Source organism: Pseudophryne corroboree, chromosome 8 (assembly GCF_028390025.1).
Source record: "Pseudophryne corroboree isolate aPseCor3 chromosome 8, aPseCor3.hap2, whole genome shotgun sequence".
In the NCBI taxonomy this organism is placed as follows: domain Eukaryota; kingdom Metazoa; phylum Chordata; class Amphibia; order Anura; family Myobatrachidae; genus Pseudophryne; species Pseudophryne corroboree.
In genome coordinates this window covers 243,841,738-243,863,370 of record NC_086451.1, presented here as the reverse complement: position 1 = coordinate 243,863,370, position 21,633 = coordinate 243,841,738, and the positions used below count along the sequence as shown (strand labels likewise).

The window sequence follows — 21,633 nt, the reverse complement described above, 5'->3', positions numbered from 1 at the left end:
CTGGCAAATTTGACGCGCATCATCGATGAGCAACAGCGGCATCAACAAGCCCTGATACAAGTGATCCAACACAATCAGGTAGTAAATGAGACTTTGTCTAGGATTGTGGCCAGCCACACTGCCAGTAATAATCAACTGAATGCCAGTATACATAACTTGAGCCAAAGCATCACTCTGATGTCAGCACAACATCTCAGCTCCAGCTCAGGAACGACTACCCCTAGCCAGACCCCAGTTACCTCCCCTGTTCGACGATCATCCAGAACACGAGCCAGCGACCCTGCTCAAACCTCGGCACCCAGCACACAAAAGAAAAAATAATGAATCTGACATGACATTTGTGTAACACAATAAAAATTTAAATATTGTCTTCACCAAAAATCCTGTGTCCGTGTCAAACATTGTAAAACACGCTATGTGTGTATGGTTTAATGGGGTAATGAGTGTCAATGTTTTAATACAAAATTAAAATACAAAATTACACAACAGTATAAAGAACAAACAATACTGTGTTCTAAGACCTACCAGACGCAACACTTAGACATAGACGTGTATGTATTTTTCAACACACCTGTTTCAAAAATTTAGAAAAGGTTAGCTGGGAAATAACAATGACGTCGCCTGTCACAGCCTGGAAGCTGCCAGTAGCCATAAAGTGCTACACAGCCAGGAGTTTGTGCAAGCCTGAGACAGAGCGTGAGCGTGCTGTCTCAGGATATAGTCCCAGTTTGACAAGGTCACACAGACGGCAAATGTTGTATGTTTTTAGGGGAAACATCTGTATGACCCTATCATCAGACAATGCGTTTAAGTTTAAACGTCCCCTAAACAAACGTGGCTGGCGCAGCCTCCGCGGAACCTGTTCAACCTGCTGACCATGTACACTTACCTGGCCCAGATTTCTTGAAGAGTCATGGAGCACTCTCAGGTATCCCCCAGCAAACAAAAAATCTGTTGCACACACCACAGCAGCCATTTCAGAGTGAGAGATATTCAAAATGTGCCTGGGACCCTTTTATAGGGCCAAACATTCAGGTGTGAGTAATGGATAATTGACTACACATGTAAACACGCTTCTCAAAAGCAGGTCTGTTTTTTTTAGGACTTTTTTACGAAATGTATTTTTTCACGGCCGCAAATGCATTTTCACGGTAGACATTACAAATACGAATGGTTAGTAAATGACCGAGATTCATATCTAAACAGCCGCGTTTTGACCGATGGTGTATTCATTCGTATTTTTAAACTTGAACTTCCAAAAAAATACGAATGCACTCATCACTGCTGTGATTTTTGCTTAGTAAATTACCGAGATGACACTTTGAAGAAAAAACGGCATCTCGGTCAAAATCGGGACCTTAGTAAATATACCCCATGGTGAAAGAACATAAATCTGAAGCTAACACAGAATTTGCTCATACAAATCTCGAAGCTAAATCGTCCTTTTTCTCGAGCCACATTAAGTGATCCCACATTACCACATTTCAACGATTGTTAGAAAATGAGTTCGAAAAACTGCCAGAGGAACAAAACAAATTTCAATCTAACAAAAGAAGAAAAGAAAGCACTAAGAAATCTAAAAGAAAATACATTGATAGTAATCATATCAGCAGACAAGGGAGGTGGCATCATCATGTAAAACACCAGCAAGTACAAAGAAGAAGCGGAGAGGCTCCTCTCTGACACCACCACCTACAAAAAGTTGCCAAGAGACCCTGCAGACGAATTCAATACGAAGTTAGTGGAGCAGCTAGAAGAAGGACTACAACTGGAAATCCTTACAAAGAAGGAACACAACTACATCTATATGGAGCATCCAAGAATCCCTACCTTCTACCACCTCCCAAAGATACACAAGAATCATGACAATCCACATAATAGACTGATTGTGTCAGGAATCGGGTCTATCACCTCAAACTTGTCTAAATAATTATACCAAGATTTGGTAACAAAACAGTGTCCTCAAGGACACTATGAGCATTTTACAGATACTGGACAGAATGGAATAGCAAGCAAACTACATCCTTTACACTAGCGACATTAAATCAGTGTACATAGTAATTAAACATGAGGCCGGCTGTGAAGTAACACAGCATTACCTCTCCAATCAATCAGGCATCAAAAACAGCCAAATGTTATAGTGGAAACAATAGACTACATACTAAACCACAATTACTTCTGGTACAAAAGAGACTTCTATTTGCAAGAACAAGGCACAGCCATGGGTACCTCCTTAGCGCCAAACTATGCAAATCTCTTCGTAGCTTGCTGGGAGGACCTTAATGTATGGAGCAACAACAAACGCCTTGAGAAGATTGTGAGTTGGAATCCTAGAGAAATAGAGACAATTCTAAATGCCCACTGGCATATACTCCTTATGGACGAAGAACTAGAAAAAAACCCTGCATCAACCCAACAAACCAAGAGTAATATATAAAAAAGCGACAAACCTCAAACACCAACTCACCAACAGCTACATTCCACTAGAAGAAACCGCACCAAAGGAAACCAATGGTCTCCATTTCCACACACATTGCAATGGCTGCAGAACTCAGTCCACAAACACTAAATCCATAAAGAAATTCAAGTCCAATGAAACATTAGAGGACTAGGCCATCAAAAACCAAGTCTCATGCCACACTGAAGGAATAATCTACCTATTGGAATGCCCATGCGGTATCCAATATTTTAGACACACCAAACAAATGTATATTGTATATGTATATTTATAGGCATCCCAAAAAATCAGACCACATTGGAGAGGGGACAACTTTGTAACCCTTCTTAAAATTGACAAAACCAAGTGGATCTATAAACTTAAGATGCTAGAACCGCACAACTCAGCATCGATATTGAATTAAAAGTTTCTTATAAATGGAAAACCCAACCACATCAACTTCTCATTTAACCTCACAGTATTTATCACTGTAATCTTGTACTACTGCCCATTGTGGAAAAACATTTTTTAACTTTACTTCTAGTAAAAACATTTTATCTTACGGAAAAAAAAAATCATGAAATGTCCCTCTGTATTGATAATTTACATTTTATGGTTATTTATACACAATTTTCATAACTGTTATTTATTTTTACATTTTATTAAATCATACTTTTTCTTTTTTCTTTTTCATTATTATATTTATTTTTTATATCTACTTTTATGTTTTACTTCTCTCTCTTTTTCTCCTATTTCTTCCTTCATGCCTACAATTTCCCTTACCTTTACCCATCCCCTCTTCCCTCAAAACATACCAACTGAATTTTTAAACATGCCAAGAAAAATGGAACCTGGAGGAAAAGGAGGTTGCCGCCAAATAAAGCACTTCTGGATCCTGAGTAAAGCACTTCCAGTTCCTGTTTTAACCTAATAAAGACTGCATCCAAATAGACAACAAAGAATCTAGTGTGATTTTAAACACGCTAAAGGAAAGCAGTAGATTGGGTAAGCGCAAAATACATCTGCACCAACTCTGGCGTCTTACTAATGGAAGCCACCGCAAACACTTTTAGGCGAAGAACGCGATACAGATCCGCTGCACAACAGAAGCCACAACCACCAGTATCCCGCCAACTGAACCTAGGGTAAGTTACGGAAAGCTCACACCACAGCCAAGAAGGCACAAGCAGCTCTGCATTGGCCAGCAGCGGATCCCCTTCCTGCTAATAAAGCACCAAAAAACTTTAAACATAAAGTTTTTTTTTCTCTTTACCTCTCCTACTTTTTACCTCCATTTTACTATACCTCTATCTCAACCCTAACCTCTTAAATCTCACTATCTTTGAACCCCCTCGAACACCACTCTGTATTTTAATATAAAAAATTCACCTCTGTTCCTTGCTTTAAAACGTTTTTCTTTTCTCTTTATTTACACATATCACACACTAGCGCTCGGTTTGCAGCACAATTGCTGAACACACTAAGCATATGTTATATTATTAATACCAAAATAATCTAGTGTACTAGTTAGAGATGAGCGGGTTCGGTTCCTCGGAATCCGAACCCGCCCGAACTTCAGCTTTTTTTACACGGATCCGAGCGACTCGGATCTTCCCGCCTTGCTCGGTTAACCCGAGCGCGCCCGAACGTCATCATGACGCTGTCGGATTCTCGCGAGGCTCGGATTCTATCGCGAGACTCGGATTCTATATAAGGAGCCGCGCGTCGCCGCCATTTTCACACGTGCATTGAGATTGATAGGGAGAGGACGTGGCTGGCGTCCTCTCCATTTAGATTAGAAGAGAGAGAGTGAGATTGAGACAGAGACACTTGATTTACTGGAGCTTAGGAGTACTAGAGAGTGCAGAGTTTACTAGTGACTGACCACTGACCAGTGACCACCAGTGCAGTTTTATTTAATATAATCCGCTCTCTGCCTGAAAAAAACGATACACAGTGACTCAGTCACATACCATATCTGTGTGCTCAGCCCAGTGTGCTGCATCATCTATGTATAATATCTGACTGTGCTCACACAGCTTAATTGTGGGGGAGACTGGGGAGCAGTTATAGGTTATAGCAGGAGCCAGGAGTACATATTATTAAAATTAAACAGTGCACACTTTTGCTGCAGGAGTGCCACTGCCAGTGTGACTGACCAGTGACCTGACCACACTGACCACCAGTATAGTATACTATATTGTGATTGCCTGAAAAAGTTAAACACTCGTTGTGTGACTTGTGTGGTGTTTTTTTTTTTATTCTATAAAAAACTCATTCTGCTGACAGACAGTGTCCAGCAGGTCCGTCATTATATAATATATACCTGTCCGGCTGCAGTAGTGATATATATATATTTTTTATATCATTATTTATCATCCAGTCGCAGCAGACACAGTACGGTAGTTCACGGCTGTAGCTACCTCTGTGTCGGCACTCGGCAGTCCATCCATAATTGTATACCACCTACCCGTGGTTTTTTTTTCTTTCTTCTTTATACATACTACATATCATTATCATCCAGTCTATATTGGCAGCAGACACAGTACAGTACGGTAGTCCACGGCTGTAGCTACCTCTGTGTCGGCACTCGGCAGTCCGTCCATAATTTTATACCACCTACCCGTGGTTTTTTTTTCTTTCTTCTTTATACATACATACTACATCTCATTATCAACCAGTCTATATTAGCAGCAGACACAGTACAGTACGGTAGTCCACGGCTGTAGCTACCTCTGTGTCGGCACTCGGCAGTCCGTCCATAATTGTATACCACCTACCCGTGGTTTTTTTTTCTTTCTTCTTTATACATGCATACTACATCTCATTATCAACCAGTCTATATTAGCAGCAGACACAGTACAGTACGGTAGTCCACGGCTGTAGCTACCTCTGTGTCGGCACTCGGCAGTCCATCCATAATTGTATACCACCTACCCGTGGTTTTTTTTTCTTTCTTCTTTATACATACTACATCTCATTATCATCCAGTCTATATTAGCAGCAGACACAGTACAGTACGGTAGTCCACGGCTGTAGCTACCTCTGTGTCGGCACTCGGCAGTCCATCCATAATTGTATACCACCTACCCGTGGTTTTTTTTTCTTTCTTCTTTATACATACTACATCTCATTATCATCCAGTCTATATTAGCAGCAGACACAGTACAGTACGGTAGTCCACGGCTGTAGCTACCTCTGTGTCGGCACTCGGCAGTCCGTCCATAATTGTATACCACCTACCCGTGGTTTTTTTTTCTTTCTTCTTTATACATACATACTACATCTCATTATCATCCAGTCTATATTAGCAGCAGACACAGTACAGTACGGTAGTCCACGGCTGTAGCTACCTCTGTGTCGGCACTCGGCAGTCCGTCCATAATTGTATACCACCTACCCGTGGTTTTTTTTTCTTTCTTCTTTATACATACATACTACATCTCATTATCAACCAGTCTATATTAGCAGCAGACACAGTACAGTACGGTAGTCCACGGCTGTAGCTACCTCTGTGTCGGCACTCGGCAGTCCATCCATAATTGTATACCACCTACCCGTGGTTTTTTTTTCTTTCTTCTTTATACATACTACATCTCATTATCATCCAGTCTATATTAGCAGCAGACACAGTACAGTACGGTAGTCCACGGCTGTAGCTACCTCTGTGTCGGCACTCGGCAGTCCATCCATAATTGTATACCACCTACCCGTGGTTTTTTTTTCTTTCTTCTTTATACATACATACTACATCTCTTTATCAACCAGTCTATATTAGCAGCAGACACAGTACGGTAGTCCACGGCTGTAGCTACCTCTGTGTCGGCACTCGGCAGTCCATCCATAATTGTATACCACCTACCCGTGGTTTTTTTTTCTTTCTTCTTTATACATACATACTACATCTCATTATCATCCAGTCTATATTAGCAGCAGACACAGTACAGTACGGTAGTCCACGGCTGTAGCTACCTCTGTGTCGGCACTTGGCAGTCCATCCATAATTGTATACCACCTACCCGTGGTTTTTTTTCTTTCTTCTTTATACATACATACTACATCTCATTATCAACCAGTCTATATTAGCAGCAGACACAGTACGGTAGTCCACGGCTGTAGCTACCTCTGTGTCGGCACTCGGCAGTCCGTCCATAATTGTATACCACCTACCCGTGGTTTTTTTTTCTTTCTTCTTTATACATACATACTACATCTCATTATCATCCAGTCTATATTAGCAGCAGACACAGTACAGTACAATAGTCCACGGCTGTAGCTACCTCTGTGTCGGCACTCGGCAGTCCATTCATAATTGTATACTAGTATCCATCCATCTCCATTGTTTACCTGAGGTGCCTTTTAGTTGTGCCTATTAAAATATGGAGAACAAAAATGTTGAGGTTCCAAAATTAGGGAAAGATCAAGATCCACTTCCACCTCGTGCTGAAGCTGCTGCCACTAGTCATGGCCGAGACGATGAAATGCCAGCAACGTCGTCTGCCAAGGTCGATGCCCAATGTCATAATACAGAGCATGTCAAATCCAAAACACCAAATATCAGTAAAAAAAGGACTCCAAAACCTAAAATAAAATTGTCGGAGGAGAAGCGTAAACTTGCCAATATGCCATTTACCACACGGAGTGGCAAGGAACGGCTGAGGCCCTGGCCTATGTTCATGGCTAGTGGTTCAGCTTCACATGAGGATGGAGGCACTCAGCCTCTCGCTAGAAAAATGAAAAGACTCAAGCTGGCAAAAGCAGTAGCACCGCAAAGAACTGTGCGTTCTTCGAAATCCCAAATCCACAAGGAGAGTCCAATTGTGTCGGTTGCGATGCCTGACCTTCCCAACACTGGACGTGAAGAGCATGCGCCTTCCACCATTTGCACGCCCCCTGCAAGTGCTGGAAGGAGCACCCGCAGTCCAGTTCCTGATAGTCAGATTGAAGATGTCAGTGTTGAAGTACACCAGGATGAGGAGGATATGGGTGTTGCTGGCGCTGGGGAGGAAATTGACCAGGAGGATTCTGATGGTGAGGTGGTTTGTTTAAGTCAGGCACCCGGGGAGACACCTGTTGTCCGTGGGAGGAATATAGCCGTTGACATGCCTGGTGAAAATACCAAAAAAATCAGCTCTTCGGTGTGGAACTATTTCAACAGAAATGCGGACAACAGGTGTCAAGCCGTGTGTTCCCTTTGTCAAGCTGTAATAAGTAGGGGTAAGGACGTTAACCACCTCGGAACATCCTCCCTTATACGTCACCTGCAGCGCATTCATAATAAGTCAGTGACAAGTTCAAAAACTTTGGGTGACAGCGGAAGCAGTCCACTGACCAGTAAATCCCTTCCTCTTGTAACCAAGCTCACGCAAACCACCCCACCAACTACCTCAGTGTCAATTTCCTCCTTCCCCAGGAATGCCAATAGTCCTGCAGGCCATGTCACTGGCAATTCTGACGAGTCCTCTCCTGCCTGGGATTCCTCCGATGCATCCTTGCGTGTAACGCCTACTGCTGCTGGCGCTGCTGTTGTTGCTGCTGGGAGTCGATGGTCATCCCAGAGGGGAAGTCGTAAGACCACTTTTACTACTTCCACCAAGCAATTGACTGTCCAACAGTCCTTTGCGAGGAAGATGAAATATCACAGCAGTCATCCTACAGCAAAGCGGATAACTGAGGCCTTGGCATCCTGGGTGGTGAGAAACGTGGTTCCGGTATCCATCATTACTGCAGAGCCAACTAGAGACTTGTTGGAGGTACTGTGTCCCCGGTACCAAATACCATCTAGGTTCCATTTCTCTAGGCAGGCGATACCGAAAATGTACACAGACCTCAGAAAAAGAGTCACCAGTGTCCTAAAAAATGCAGCTGTACCCAATGTCCACTTAACCACGGACATGTGGACAAGTGGAGCAGGGCAGGGTCAGGACTATATGACTGTGACAGCCCACTGGGTAGATGTATGGACTCCCGCCGCAAGAACAGCAGCAGCGGCACCAGTAACAGCATCTCGCAAACGCCAACTCTTTCCTAGGCAGGCTACGCTTTGTATCACCGGTTTCCAGAATACGCACACAGCTGAAAACCTCTTACGGCAACTGAGGAAGATCATCGCGGAATGGCTTACCCCAATTGGACTCTCCTGTGGATTTGTGGCATCGGACAACGCCAGCAATATTGTGTGTGCATTAAATATGGGCAAATTCCAGCACGTCCCATGTTTTGCACATACCTTGAATTTGGTGGTGCAGAATTTTTTAAAAAACGACAGGGGCGTGCAAGAGATGCTGTCGGTGGCCAGAAGAATTGCGGGACACTTTCGGCGTACAGGCACCACGTACAGAAGACTGGAGCACCACCAAAAACTACTGAACCTGCCCTGCCATCATCTGAAGCAAGAAGTGGTAACGAGGAGGAATTCAACCCTCTATATGCTTCAGAGGTTGGAGGAGCAGCAAAAGGCCATTCAAGCCTATACAATTGAGCACGATATAGGAGGTGGAATGCACCTGTCTCAAGCGCAGTGGAGAATGATTTCAACGTTGTGCAAGGTTCTGATGCCCTTTGAACTTGCCACACGTGAAGTCAGTTCAGACACTGCCAGCCTGAGTCAGGTCATTCCCCTCATCAGGCTTTTGCAGAAGAAGCTGGAGACATTGAAGGAGGAGCTAACACGGAGCGATTCCGCTAGGCATGTGGGACTTGTGGATGGAGCCCTTAATTCGCTTAACAAGGATTCACGGGTGGTCAATCTGTTGAAATCAGAGCACTACATTTTGGCCACCATGCTCGATCCTAGATTTAAAGCCTACCTTGGATCTCTCTTTCCGGCAGACACAAGTCTGCTGGGGTTGAAAGACCTGCTGGTGAGAAAATTGTCAAGTCAAGCGGAACGCGACCTGTCAACATCTCCTCATTCACATTCTCCCGCAACTGGGGGTGCGAGGAAAAGGCTCAGAATTCCGAGCCCACCCGCTGGCGGTGATGCAGGGCAGTCTGGAGCGACTGCTGATGCTGACATCTGGTCCGGACTGAAGGACCTGACAACGATTACGGACATGTCGTCTACTGTCACTGCATATGATTCTCTCAACATTGAAAGAATGGTGGAGGATTATATGAGTGACCGCATCCAAGTAGGCACGTCACACAGTCCGTACTTATACTGGCAGGAAAAAGAGGCAATTTGGAGGCCCTTGCACAAACTGGCTTTATTCTACCTAAGTTGCCCTCCCACAAGTGTGTACTCCGAAAGAGTGTTTAGTGCCGCCGCTCACCTTGTCAGCAATCGGCGTACGAGGTTACATCCAGAAAATGTGGAGAAGATGATGTTCATTAAAATGAATTATAATCAATTCCTCCGCGGAGACATTGACCAGCAGCAATTGCCTCCACAAAGTACACAGGGAGCTGAGATGGTGGATTCCAGTGGGGACGAATTGATAATCTGTGAGGAGGGGGATGTACACGGTGATATATCGGAGGATGATGATGAGGTGGACATCTTGCCTCTGTAGAGCCAGTTTGTGCAAGGAGAGATTAATTGCTTCTTTTTTGGGGGGGGTCCAAACCAACCCGTCATATCAGTCACAGTCGTGTGGCAGACCCTGTCACTGAAATGATGGGTTGGTTAAAGTGTGCATGTCCTGTTTTGTTTATATAACATAAGGGTGGGTGGGAGGGCCCAAGGACAATTCCATCTTGCACCTCTTTTTTCTTTTATTTTTCTTTGCGTCATGTGCTGTTTGGGGAGGGTTTTTTGGAAGGGCCATCCTGCGTGACACTGCAGTGCCACTCCTAGATGGGCCCGGTGTTTGTGTCGGCCACTAGGGTCGCTTATCTTACTCACACAGTCAGCTACCTCATTGCGCCTCTTTTTTTCTTTGCGTCATGTGCTGTTTGGGGAGGGTTTTTTGGAAGGGCCATCCTGTGTGACACTGCAGTGCCACTCCTAGATGGGCCCGGTGTTTGTGTCGGCCACTAGGGTCGCTTATCTTACTCACACAGTCAGCTACCTCATTGCGCCTCTTTTTTTCTTTGCGTCATGTGCTGTTTGGGGAGGGTTTTTTGGAAGGGACATCCTGCGTGACACTGCAGTGCCACTCCTAGATGGGCCCGGTGTTTGTGTCGGCCACTAGGGTCGCTTATCTTACTCACACAGCTACCTCATTGCGCCTCTTTTTTTCTTTGCGTCATGTGCTGTTTGGGGAGGTTTTTTTGGAAGGGCCATCCTGCGTGACACTGCAGTGCCACTCCTAGATGGGCCCGGTGTTTGTGTAGGCCACTAGGGTCGCTTATCTTACTCACACAGTCAGCTACCTCATTGCGCCTCTTTTTTTTTTTGCGTCATGTGCTGTTTGGGGAGGGTTTTTTGGAAGGGCCATCCTGCGTGACACTGCAGTGCCACTCCTAGATGGGCCCGGTGTTTGTGTCGGCCACTAGGGTCGCTAATCTTACTCACACAGCTACCTCATTGCGCCTCTTTTTTTCTTTGCGTCATGTGCTGTTTGGGGAGGGTTTTTTGGAAGGGACATCCTGCGTGACACTGCAGTGCCACTCCTAGATGGGCCCGGTGTTTGTGTCGGCCACTAGGGTCGCTTATCTTACTCACACAGCGACCTCGGTGCAAATTTTAGGACTAAAAATAATATTGTGAGGTGTGAGGTATTCAGAATAGACTGAAAATGAGTGGAAATTATGGTTTTTGAGGTTAATAATACTTTGGGATCAAAATGACCCCCAAATTCTATGATTTAAGCTGTTTTTTAGGGTTTTTTGAAAAAAACACCCGAATCCAAAACACACCCGAATCCGACAAAAAAAATTCGGTGAGGTTTTGCCAAAACGCGGTCGAACCCAAAACACGGCCGCGGAACCGAACCCAAAACCAAAACACAAAACCCGAAAAATTTCAGGCGCTCATCTCTAGTACTAGTTTATGTGTATGAAAAGGCAACAAAAGTAAGCGTATATACAGTTCTTATATAAACAATACCCACTAAAGCCAGCTTTACAGGGTTGCCAGGAGACCCAACCAATGCCAGCCATATAGTAATACACCTGCTACATGGTTGCCCTTTTTCCATTACAGCATATGTCTGCACTATTTACAATGCATCCATTGGTCATTAGAATTGCTTATAGTGCTGATAACAGATGGTCGGTAACTTTTAGCTTATGTGGGATTGTTTATCAAGTCTATAAAAGCATGGCTTTATTTTAGAGCGTTTGTCTGCAGAAAGAGAATGTACATGACAAACAACCCATAATGGATTAATGTGATATCAAGGCCCAAATGTAATAACCTGGGAGTTGTGGCCAGTGATGAAATTTTGGTGATAAGCCTCAAGACATACATTTTTAAAGGCAAAAACTAATGTGGTTATAACTTTAGAAAAAAAAAGCTATAAATATCACGGCCTATTGCTAAAATTTTGCCACTTGTCATGACCCGAAAGCTATTACATTAGGCGCCAAAAGTCCTTTTAGCTTCCATGCTATGCCATCTGGCCTCGATCTATCTTAAGTGCAGATGATACTTACAAACCCTTAAGCTGGGTATACACTTGACGATGGTGTGAACCAGCAAGGCAGCAATGCGGTGTTAGGATACATTAAACCGCGTACACACTGCACAATCCGCAGTACAATGTCACAATGTATTTTAGCATGCTGCCTGTAACACCTCCGCATCGACCGTGGAATCGTCCAATTGGACGTGCAGCACATCTAATGGGACGATGCAACCATCCAATTAATTAAACAATGAACTGTGTGGTTTTGAGTGTGCACACATACGATGGGCATTGCAATCTATCATGGATCACAACATTGTCCGATATATATCTCATAGTGGGTCAGATTCAGAGAGGTACACATTGCTAATATTTACGGAGTTGAGTGATTATCGTTCAACTGCATGTGTCACGGTCGCAATGCACTTGCGCCACGATACCTTAGTGATGTCGCTCGCAGTGAGGGTTTCTTTGCAAACAATTGGACAGTCAGGGACTATTTGTGGGAGATAATGGTGGGGGTTTCATAAATGCAGGGGTGTTGCGACCATCTTTGGGTCGTGTATCAACCTGCAACTGTGATCCTGTACTTAGAAAACATGGCACCAACATCTCAGTTCCTGCACCCATACTGCATGACCTTAGGGTGACTCAAGGAGTCGATTATCAAAGGATCTGCTGTGTTTGTACACAGCTGCTTGGATCTACAGAGCTGCCGGGGGCATCTCAATACATTTCCAGCCAGCAGCAGCAGTAGCATATTTTTGCACATTCACTGCGTGCGGGATTGCAGCTACGAATGCATTATCCTAAATCTCTGTATCAGGCACAGTGTGTACCCAGTTTTACATAGAGCAATGCTGAGCAGTAATGAAATGTGTTAATGCATCTTTTACTTTTTGTTATTCATAACAGCATAATAATTATATTACTAGGCGTACGAGCATGAAATTTCATAAGAGAGCTCACCTTCTGCAGCTGCTTTCAGTTCTCTCGCTGCTGAGAGTTGGGATAGGACAGCCGGATGGAAATCTTTCTTGAGAATCAGTGCTTCCAGATGCAAGCAGTAGCTACAAGGGGCATGTATCAATGACACAAGTTATTTTTATTTACTTGTTAGGTATACATATGGCACGTTACAGCTCATGAACTAATCAGTTAGTCACACAAGAGAAGAAAAATCCCAGCATGCAACAGCAACGGAACATCTGGTAGGAGGTACAATACTGTTTGTAATGTTTTTGTGACATGGTATGCACGTACCTTTTCATAAAGATCAGCTGCAAAAAATAGAGAACACAATTCATGGCACCTTGCTATATCTGTTGAAGTCTTTATTGTCTATGACATTTATCATATGTCACTAAAGTTTCCAAAATTGTTTATGAAAAAGAAAAGTAAATTAATTAAATAATTGGTTTTTCCCAGACTGCGTGCAGTATTCCCTGACTCAAGTCATGTTATACTGTAGTTAGGCTTAATGGTTGTCTACCAGGGGCTGGCTGGCAACTTTCAGCCTGGGGGGCAGCCACAAGCAAGCGACCTGGCTTTTGTACCAGTGAATGCAATGTAAAAATGGGCATGACAGGCAGAGGAGAAGCCGTAGTGGGGAGGAAGGAACCAAGTTCATAGGGAGGCGGGATGCCTCGGCCATGCTGAGGGTCACTGGGGCGTTATGCATCTTTAAGGCCAAGGCACATTTCGACAGTTGCAAATCGTCAGGGTGCGGCGCACCACTAAAACATCATAGTGGGAATGCTAATATCCTTCCCATAAGTTCATGCGCTGTCCTGACTATGGTGTCTCACTGTTGCAGGGCGAATCTATATGTCTGGGTGACCCTTTCCAGCATGTGTGGATTAGTCTGCTGGTGGCATGTAACGGCTGCCCTAGGTTCCGCCCTCTATTGTGCGTGCTGTGTGACTCCCGGGGGCTGGGTTAAGCAGGTGTGTCCCACAGTGTGTGTGTCTGTCCAGAGTATGCAAGGTGCAATTCATCAATTACAAAATGAGCAGGGCCCAGTGAATACTTGCCTACTCTCCCACAAGTTCCGGGAGACAAATGTTTTTTTTGACAGTCCCCCGCACCCATGTAAGAGTGTCCAGATGTCCCGCTCCCACCCATTTCCCAGTGAAGAAGGCAGGATAAGGAGATCATGCAGTAAATTGTGGTTCTGTATGAAGGGCAGGGCTAAATTTTGTGAATTTGCATAATTAGATCTAGTGAGGTTCAGCCCGGACCCGTCCCTGCACTGGTAAGCAGGGTCTCCTCTCTGGGCTTCTCCTGGAGAGAAGATATTAATTGTAGGCAAGTAAGGCACAGTGTCCTGCTAAAAGCACTTGGTAAAAACACTAGATTATATACAAATATACAAACACACAAAAAAACACGCACACACACACACACACACACACACACACAAACACTTATTCCACACCTGCATGCACACACGCACACATATTATAAGCACCCCTCACTTAAGATCTGTCTCTCTCCTACCTGGGCACCATAAAAACTCTTTTATCAGTCTGTCAAACACCCTCAATAAGCCTTTCCTGCCTTTTGGGTTCCTGGGAAAGGAAACCTGGCTCCCCATGGGTCAATGGCAGCCAACTTTTTGTAGCCAGCTATGGGGCAGACATTTTTTGTCAGTCCCGGCAGCTCAGCTAGATCAGCTAGATCTCTCTAGCTGAGCAGCCTCCAGGGAGCAGGAGCATTCTCTGCCTGGCATGCTCATCACCTGCTGCCATTTTCTAACTTGTCCTTCTAGTGAAGGTCATTTTAAATTTTAAATATCTGCAGGGTCGTAACATTTATGGGCCTGATTCAGATGAGGTTGGCGTTGCTATTATGCCTCCTTGGAAGCAGCAGTGATAGCGCTGTATGGTGATGCAGCAGGAGGCGTCTATAACAAGCAGACACCTCCTGCTGCAGTAGTGATTCAGTCTGCGTCCCAGGATGCAGCATTGCATCACTCAGTCACCATCGAGCGGCTTGCAGCACCCATGGTACTTTGCTACATAAACAGCAATTTTAACCACATCTGAATAAGCCAGTACGTGCTAAGGGGCATTTACATGCTAAAATTTATAGCAGCAAGAAGCATCTTGAGTAGAAAGACGCCCACTGCATGATTTTGTGATCCGCTGCTTTGTCCAGAGACGCAGTATCAGATCCCTCTGCATGATCATTGGTCACCTGAGTAACCCTCAGTATTTTCAAGCTGCTGGTGCTAGTGAAGCTGGGTCAGAAGATGCAGACACTGACCTCAGCCAACATACCCCCTGTTTTGAGAGCGCTGTCTGTCACTGCCCCATTCATGACCCCACATGGCCGTGACATGTCAAGTATGCTGCGACTTAGGGGGCACACCATCGGAGATGTAAATAAACAGGTTTTCTTTCATCTCTGAATCATGGGGGTTATTCGGGTTTGTTATTAAACCAAAAGAGCACACTAATGGACAAAACCATGTTGCATTACAGGCGGGGCAGATGTAACACGTGCAGAGAGATTTAGATTTCAGTGGGCTATATTGTTTCTGTGCATGGTAAATACTGGCTGCTTTATTTTACACTGCAATTTAGATTTCAGTTTGAACACACCCCACCCAAATCTAAATCTCTGGGCTGTGATTAGCAGAGAGCTGTTTTCTGTAGGAAGCCACTCCCTGCCTTTCTGCCCTAGACGGCTTCTATGCACTGCAGCCATTGCAGTCCATAGAAGCCGAGATTATTCGCATGCGCAGCACCGACACCGGTCAGTCACATTGCAAAGGTTCCGGGACCCGGCCAGTGGTGGGGACAAGGCGGCAGGGATTGGGCAGCATGGACAGCGGCAGCTCCCCTCCTCCATGCTGTATTTAACTAATATAAATATCATAAGTGGTCAGGAAAAGGTTAAACATCCGATAATAATAAATATATAAAACATAATAGAATCAGTAGGAGACAGAACTGCACTTTGTAAGCACATATTTTCCCACGACATGGTAAGGCGCCTGTCTCTTCTTCCTGGCAGCTACTCTCTGTTCCAGTGCACTGACTGAGCACTCATATCCACACACATCAAACTTGGTAGAAGCAGCTGCTACCACGTGGCATGTGCAGCAGCTCCGCTCTGTCACTGAAACTGCATGTAGTACTAGCAGCTCAAGTAATTATTGTATTATATATTGCTGTGGTCATAATTTGAGACGCTGGCCAAGTAATGGAGGGGTTTCCGGTTCCTATGAAAGGAAATACTGGCTACTTATGCATTTAGCCCACAAATACTGGACAGCTTAATTGTATACTACAATTTAGATAAGAGTTTTGAAACACTGCCCTCACATCTATGGGGTATATTCAATTGATGTCGGATCCTTTCCGACGGAAAGGAGCCGACATTTCAGTATTCAATTTGCGGATTTGGCCGTTCCCAACAATGCCAATCCAACTTTTTTAAAAGTTGGTTTGACATTGTCGGAAACGGGGCTAAAACCTGTTGGATTTGGCCGCGAATCCAAAAAAACAACAACACGTGGATCCGTGGCTAATCCGCCAATACGCGTGTTTTCCGACAAGTTGGAATTGCTGACCTGTCGAAAAAAAGGCAGCCAAATTAAATAGGTTGGAAAAGTTTCTGACCTAAAAAAGTTGGAAACTGCTGTCTTTCCGACAAGACAGCAGTTCCGACTACAATTGAATACACCCCTAAGTCTCTCTGCACAATATAAATCTGCCCCACGTGCAATGTAACATGGTTTTACCAAGGTGCAAAAATCACTTGCTCCTGTTTGCTTTGCTTCCACCTCAGAATATGCCCCTAAGTGCATTTCAGAGTGTTTGAGATAAGTTTTGATCTGTTATGTTTATTTTTTTTAAATTAATTATGTCATTATTACATGTGTCACTTTGTATATTGGAAGATTTTTATGAAATGTCAGGAAGATCTGCCTACAGATATGTTTTCCAGCAGAAGTTCATCTGGAGGACTTACATTTGGAAGGTATATAATTAGTCTGTATATAAGTATGGGGATGAAACACAATCTCTGGGACATCAGAGTTTCATATCATTTTGCTGAGAAAGTAAACTTCAACCCTCAAGAAAATGGAACAGATCAGGGGCCCCATTAATCATTTTCTATTTGAAGCTATATCCCAGAAAATACTTGTTTTTAGGAGTTAGCCTCAGATATTAGGTAATCCCTGACTGTATGAGGGAGGGATCGCAGCAGGTATCTACAATACTTGCTGCAATCCTTCCATTGCCGCCCGCAGCCGCATACCCCACAGGTTTCTAAAATTCGGTCCTCAGGACCCCCAATAGCTCACATTTTCCACATCACGTCCTAGTCAACAGGTGACTTGGAAAACATGAACTGTTTGGGGTCCTGAGACCTAGTTTAAGAAACACTGCAGCCTATGCTTGTTCTCAGTGGCAGAACTTCACCTGTGGGGCCTAGAGGCAAGGTTTCTAGACAACTAAGGGTATACATCAGAATCTAATGGTTCATAGCCATCCGTGTTATATATTTTATGGAAATGGTTTAAACATTTAGGGTTTGCAGTGGTTGCCCACATCACATGCTGGTTTCCATTGGTTTAGTCCGTCCATTCACCTACAGACACCCAGAAGCAGTGTCCGCAGCACAGCTCCATTGCCCATGAGTGAAATCCTGGCTCCAGCTGCACAAGAGCACTATTGTTTATCTATTGATGAATAAACCATCAACTAGATTCCTTATGATGGCTGCATCTCAAACTGGAAAACCCTCAACCCACCCGGGCACGGTCTCAAACGGTAAGCCCTGGGTTTCTTATTTGATTGTGCTGCTGCATAATAGGTCTGTGCAGACTTTGTAAGTGGCCACGCACTGTCTCTCTGATAATACACAGGGCTGTCAAATGAAAGACAGGGCTCGCTCTGTTACATGCCCAGGTGTCTGTCACCCCCCCTCCAACTGAACTTACGCTGCATATGACTGTAGGGGTGGACAAAGTTTTAAAGATCTTGTATTTTCTAACATGTTACAAAAAGATTGGTTGCAAGTCAAGGTGGAAATAAATTATCAAGGTCTGAGCCATATAATGGAAGGCTGAGTCATCCTAGTGCCCCCCCCACCCCACCACCACCTTGAAGCTGACTTCCTACTAAGGATGAGAATGACAGATGATGGAACTGATGCTGAGTCACACGCAATGCCGATGTTTATGGAGTTGAGCATTTTTTGCTACTGTGCAAGCATAAAAAATACCTAAAAACTAGTATGGCACATGCATTACATGGTGTGACCACTGAGGGGCAGTATCATAAATGTATTCTCATCAGTAACTGGGAGGCGGCTGTTGAGAAATAAAACTGTGGTGAATCAGTTCCAGTAGCAGGGAAGATTTCTCTGGGGTAGAGTTGAGGGGTGTTCAAAAGGTTTTCATGGCTTACATTTCCATCAACGCATCCTTACTGACCTTTGCCTATGTGCGTGTGGTTCATCTTAGCCGAATTTGCACACGCTCCTTTACACAGCATGCGCAGTGTAAATTCACTCTAGATACACTTTACAACAGGCTTACTTAGTGGTCTCTGTCCGGGGAAGGGGAGGGCAGAGTGGTCTTTGCCGTTTATCGGGGAGTACTTGTTCTATGTAGGGAAAGGGAGTGGCAGCGGAGTGTCATGTTGTGCCATAAGCATAAATGAACAAGAGGCATAAATACTTACTTGTACTGCTATGTGTTGTTCCAGTACAGTGCTGGCTGGCCCGTCAGTTCTCTCTGTTTCCCCTTTTTCTGTAAATGAAGGGGAGGAGAGAGAGAGAGTGACGGGGCAGCCGCAGCAGCGCTGAATCTGACAGCCCAGTCAGCTCTCACACAACAGCACACATCAGCACTGAGGCTGACAGTCCAGGTGGCTGTGACCAGTGGCGGAACAAGCAAGCGGTGGGCCCAGGTGCAACAAAATGCTTTGGGCCCCCCATCCAAGTACACCCCATGGGCAGTGCGCGCCGTAGGCGCGCGCGCAAAAATACATAGTGGCGTGGCTTCGTGGGGAAGGGGTGTGTCCACAAAATAATACCAATTCATAAAACGGTGCACAGTAGTCTCCATTCTTCAAATTACGCCGCACAGTAGCACCACTACACCAGGTAGAGACCCTTTTACTCCTTACAGCGAACAGATTCCCCTTTTTACACATAACGGCAGACAGCGTGCACTTTTTACACATAACGGCAGACAGCGTGCCCTCGTTACACATAGCGGCAGACAGCATACACTTTTTACACAATGGCAGACAGCGTACCCTCGTTACACATAGCGGCAGACAGCGTGCCCTCGATACACATAGCGGCAGACAGCGTGCACTTTTTACACATTACGGCAGGCAGCGTCCCCATTTTACACATTACGGCAGACAGCGTCCCCATTTTACACATTACGGCAGACACCATACACTTTTACACATAACGGCAGATAGCGTGCCCTTTTTACACATTACGGCAGGCAGATTCTACCTTTTTACACATAGCGGCAGGCAGATTCCCCATTTTTACATTGCGGCATGCAGATTCCCCATTTTTATACATAGCGGCAGGCAGTCCCCCCTTTTTACACATTGCGGCAGGCAGTCCCAACAAATAAAAAAAGAAATTACCTGCTTGTTGCCAGGGGTTTCATGCACTTGGTTCCATGCACAGTGCCAGGATGTCATGCTCGTTGCCAGGGGTTTCATGCACTGGGTGTCATGCTCGTTGCTAGTGGGTAGTGCTTGTTGCTAGGGCCGTGCTCCCAGTGCCACATATGCTCCCAGTGCCAGATATTCCCCCACAGTGCCAGGTATATGCACCCAGTGCCAGATATTCTCCCACAGTGCCAGATATTCCCCCCCAGTGCCAGGTATATGCCCCCAGTGCCAGGTACATGCCCCCCCAGTGCCAGTTATATGCCCCCAGTGCCAGGTATATGCCCCCAGTGCCAGATATTCCCCCCCAGTGCCTGCTTCCCCCCCAGTGCCAGGTATATGCCCCCAGTGCCGGGTATATGCCCCCCCAGTGCCAGATATTCTCCCACAGTGCCAGATATTCCCCCCCAGTGCCAGGTATATGCCCCCAGTGCCAGATATTCCCCCCCAGTGCCAGGTATATGCCCCCAGTGCCGGGTATATGCCCCCCCAGTGCCAGATATTCTCCCACAGTGCCAGATATTCCCCCCCAGTGCCAGGTATATGCCCCCAGTGCCAGGTATATGCCCCCAGTGCCAGGTACATGCTCCCCCAGTGCCAGTTATATGCTCCCAGTGCCAGGTATATGCCCCCCCAGTGCCAGATATTCTCCCACAGTGCCAGATATTCCCCCCCAGTGCCAGGTATATGCCCCCAGTGACAGGTATATGCCCCCAGTGCCAGGTACATGCTCCCCCAGTGCCAGTTATATGCTCCCAGTGCCAGGTATATGCCCCCCCAGTGCCAGATATTCTCCCACAGTGCCAGATATTCCCCCCCAGTGCCAGGTATATGCCCCCCCAGTGCAAGGTATATGTCCCCAGTGCCAGGTATATGTCCCCAGTGCCAGATCTGTCCCCAGTGCCAGGTATATGTCCCCAGTGCCAGATCTGTCCCCCCAGTGCCAGGTATATGTCCCCAGTGCCAGATCTGTCCCCCCAGTGCCAGGTATATGTCCCCAGTGCCAGATCTGTCCCCCCAGTGCCAGGTATATGTCCCCAGTGCCAGATCTGTCCCCCCAGTGCCTGCTCCCCCGGTCCCCCCTCCCCCCCCCCATGTGTTGGAGGGACACGAGCGCATCGCGCGTCTCTCCTGTGTCCCTCCTGGCTCTCCCCCGCTGGTCTAATGAAGCATGTGCCGTTCGTGAGCCAATCAGAGCTCACGAACGGCACATGCTTCCTTAGAGCGGCCGGGGGAGAGCCAGGAGGGACACAGAGAGACGCGCGATGCGCTCGTGTCCCTCCAACACATAGGGGGGGGGCCGGGGGAGCAGGGGAGCAGCAAGGAGGGAGAGGAGAACGCAGATTGACATGCGGACTCTCGTCCGCATGTCAATCTGTTCTAAATGCCGGCCGGCGGCTGTGGGCCCCTGAGTGCGGCGGGGCCCCAGTGCAATGCACTGCCTGCCCCGCCAGTAGTTCCGCCCCTGGCTGTGACAGAGACTTGCTGGCGACCTCGCATTGAGTGAACAGGTCGTAGTGGTGATGGGTCACAGTGGGGTTGGAATGGATAGTGGTGGCTGTGGCTGATTAGACCCGTAGATGCCACTAGTGCAATGTAAAAGAAGGATGTCTGTTTCAGAAATACCCTTCTATTTTTGTTGGGTTTCTACCTCCAGACACGTCTGGCAACAGGGGGTTATAAGGAGGACACTTTTACTAGGTCCTGAGATTCCGAGGGGCCCGGCCCCTTAGAAATTCATGGAGCCCAGTTTATGTTCCCCCCTTGTCTGTGCTGCTACTGTATTCAGCAATGCACAGCCTCAGGCAGACAGAGAGGGAGGCTGGCACAGTGTGACTGACATCATGGTGATGCAGCACTGGAGCATAGAGGAGCCAAGCCACCTGTGAGGAGGCGTAGCAACCTCAGCAGGCAGCAGGAGGTAAAAGTAGGCTGGGCTGGGAAGACATGGGTCGAGCAGTGGTTTGAATGGCAGCAGATGAAGTGGCACGGGGGGAATGGAGCTGAATACAAAGGGCTAGGGAGG

At 46.0% G+C, this 21,633-nt stretch overlaps 1 protein-coding gene across 2 annotated transcripts in view; it reads right to left on the bottom strand.

Annotated features, from left to right (window-relative positions):
- Positions 1-21,633, bottom strand: part of LOC134948882 (uncharacterized) — a 283,590-nt gene that overhangs the window by 94,611 nt on the left and 167,346 nt on the right. For both annotated transcript variants that reach the window (XM_063937152.1, XM_063937151.1), the window contains one exon: positions 12,919-13,019. In XM_063937152.1, coding sequence (XP_063793222.1) covers positions 12,919-13,019 — 101 coding nt within the window. The remainder of the gene's footprint in view (positions 1-12,918; positions 13,020-21,633) is intronic.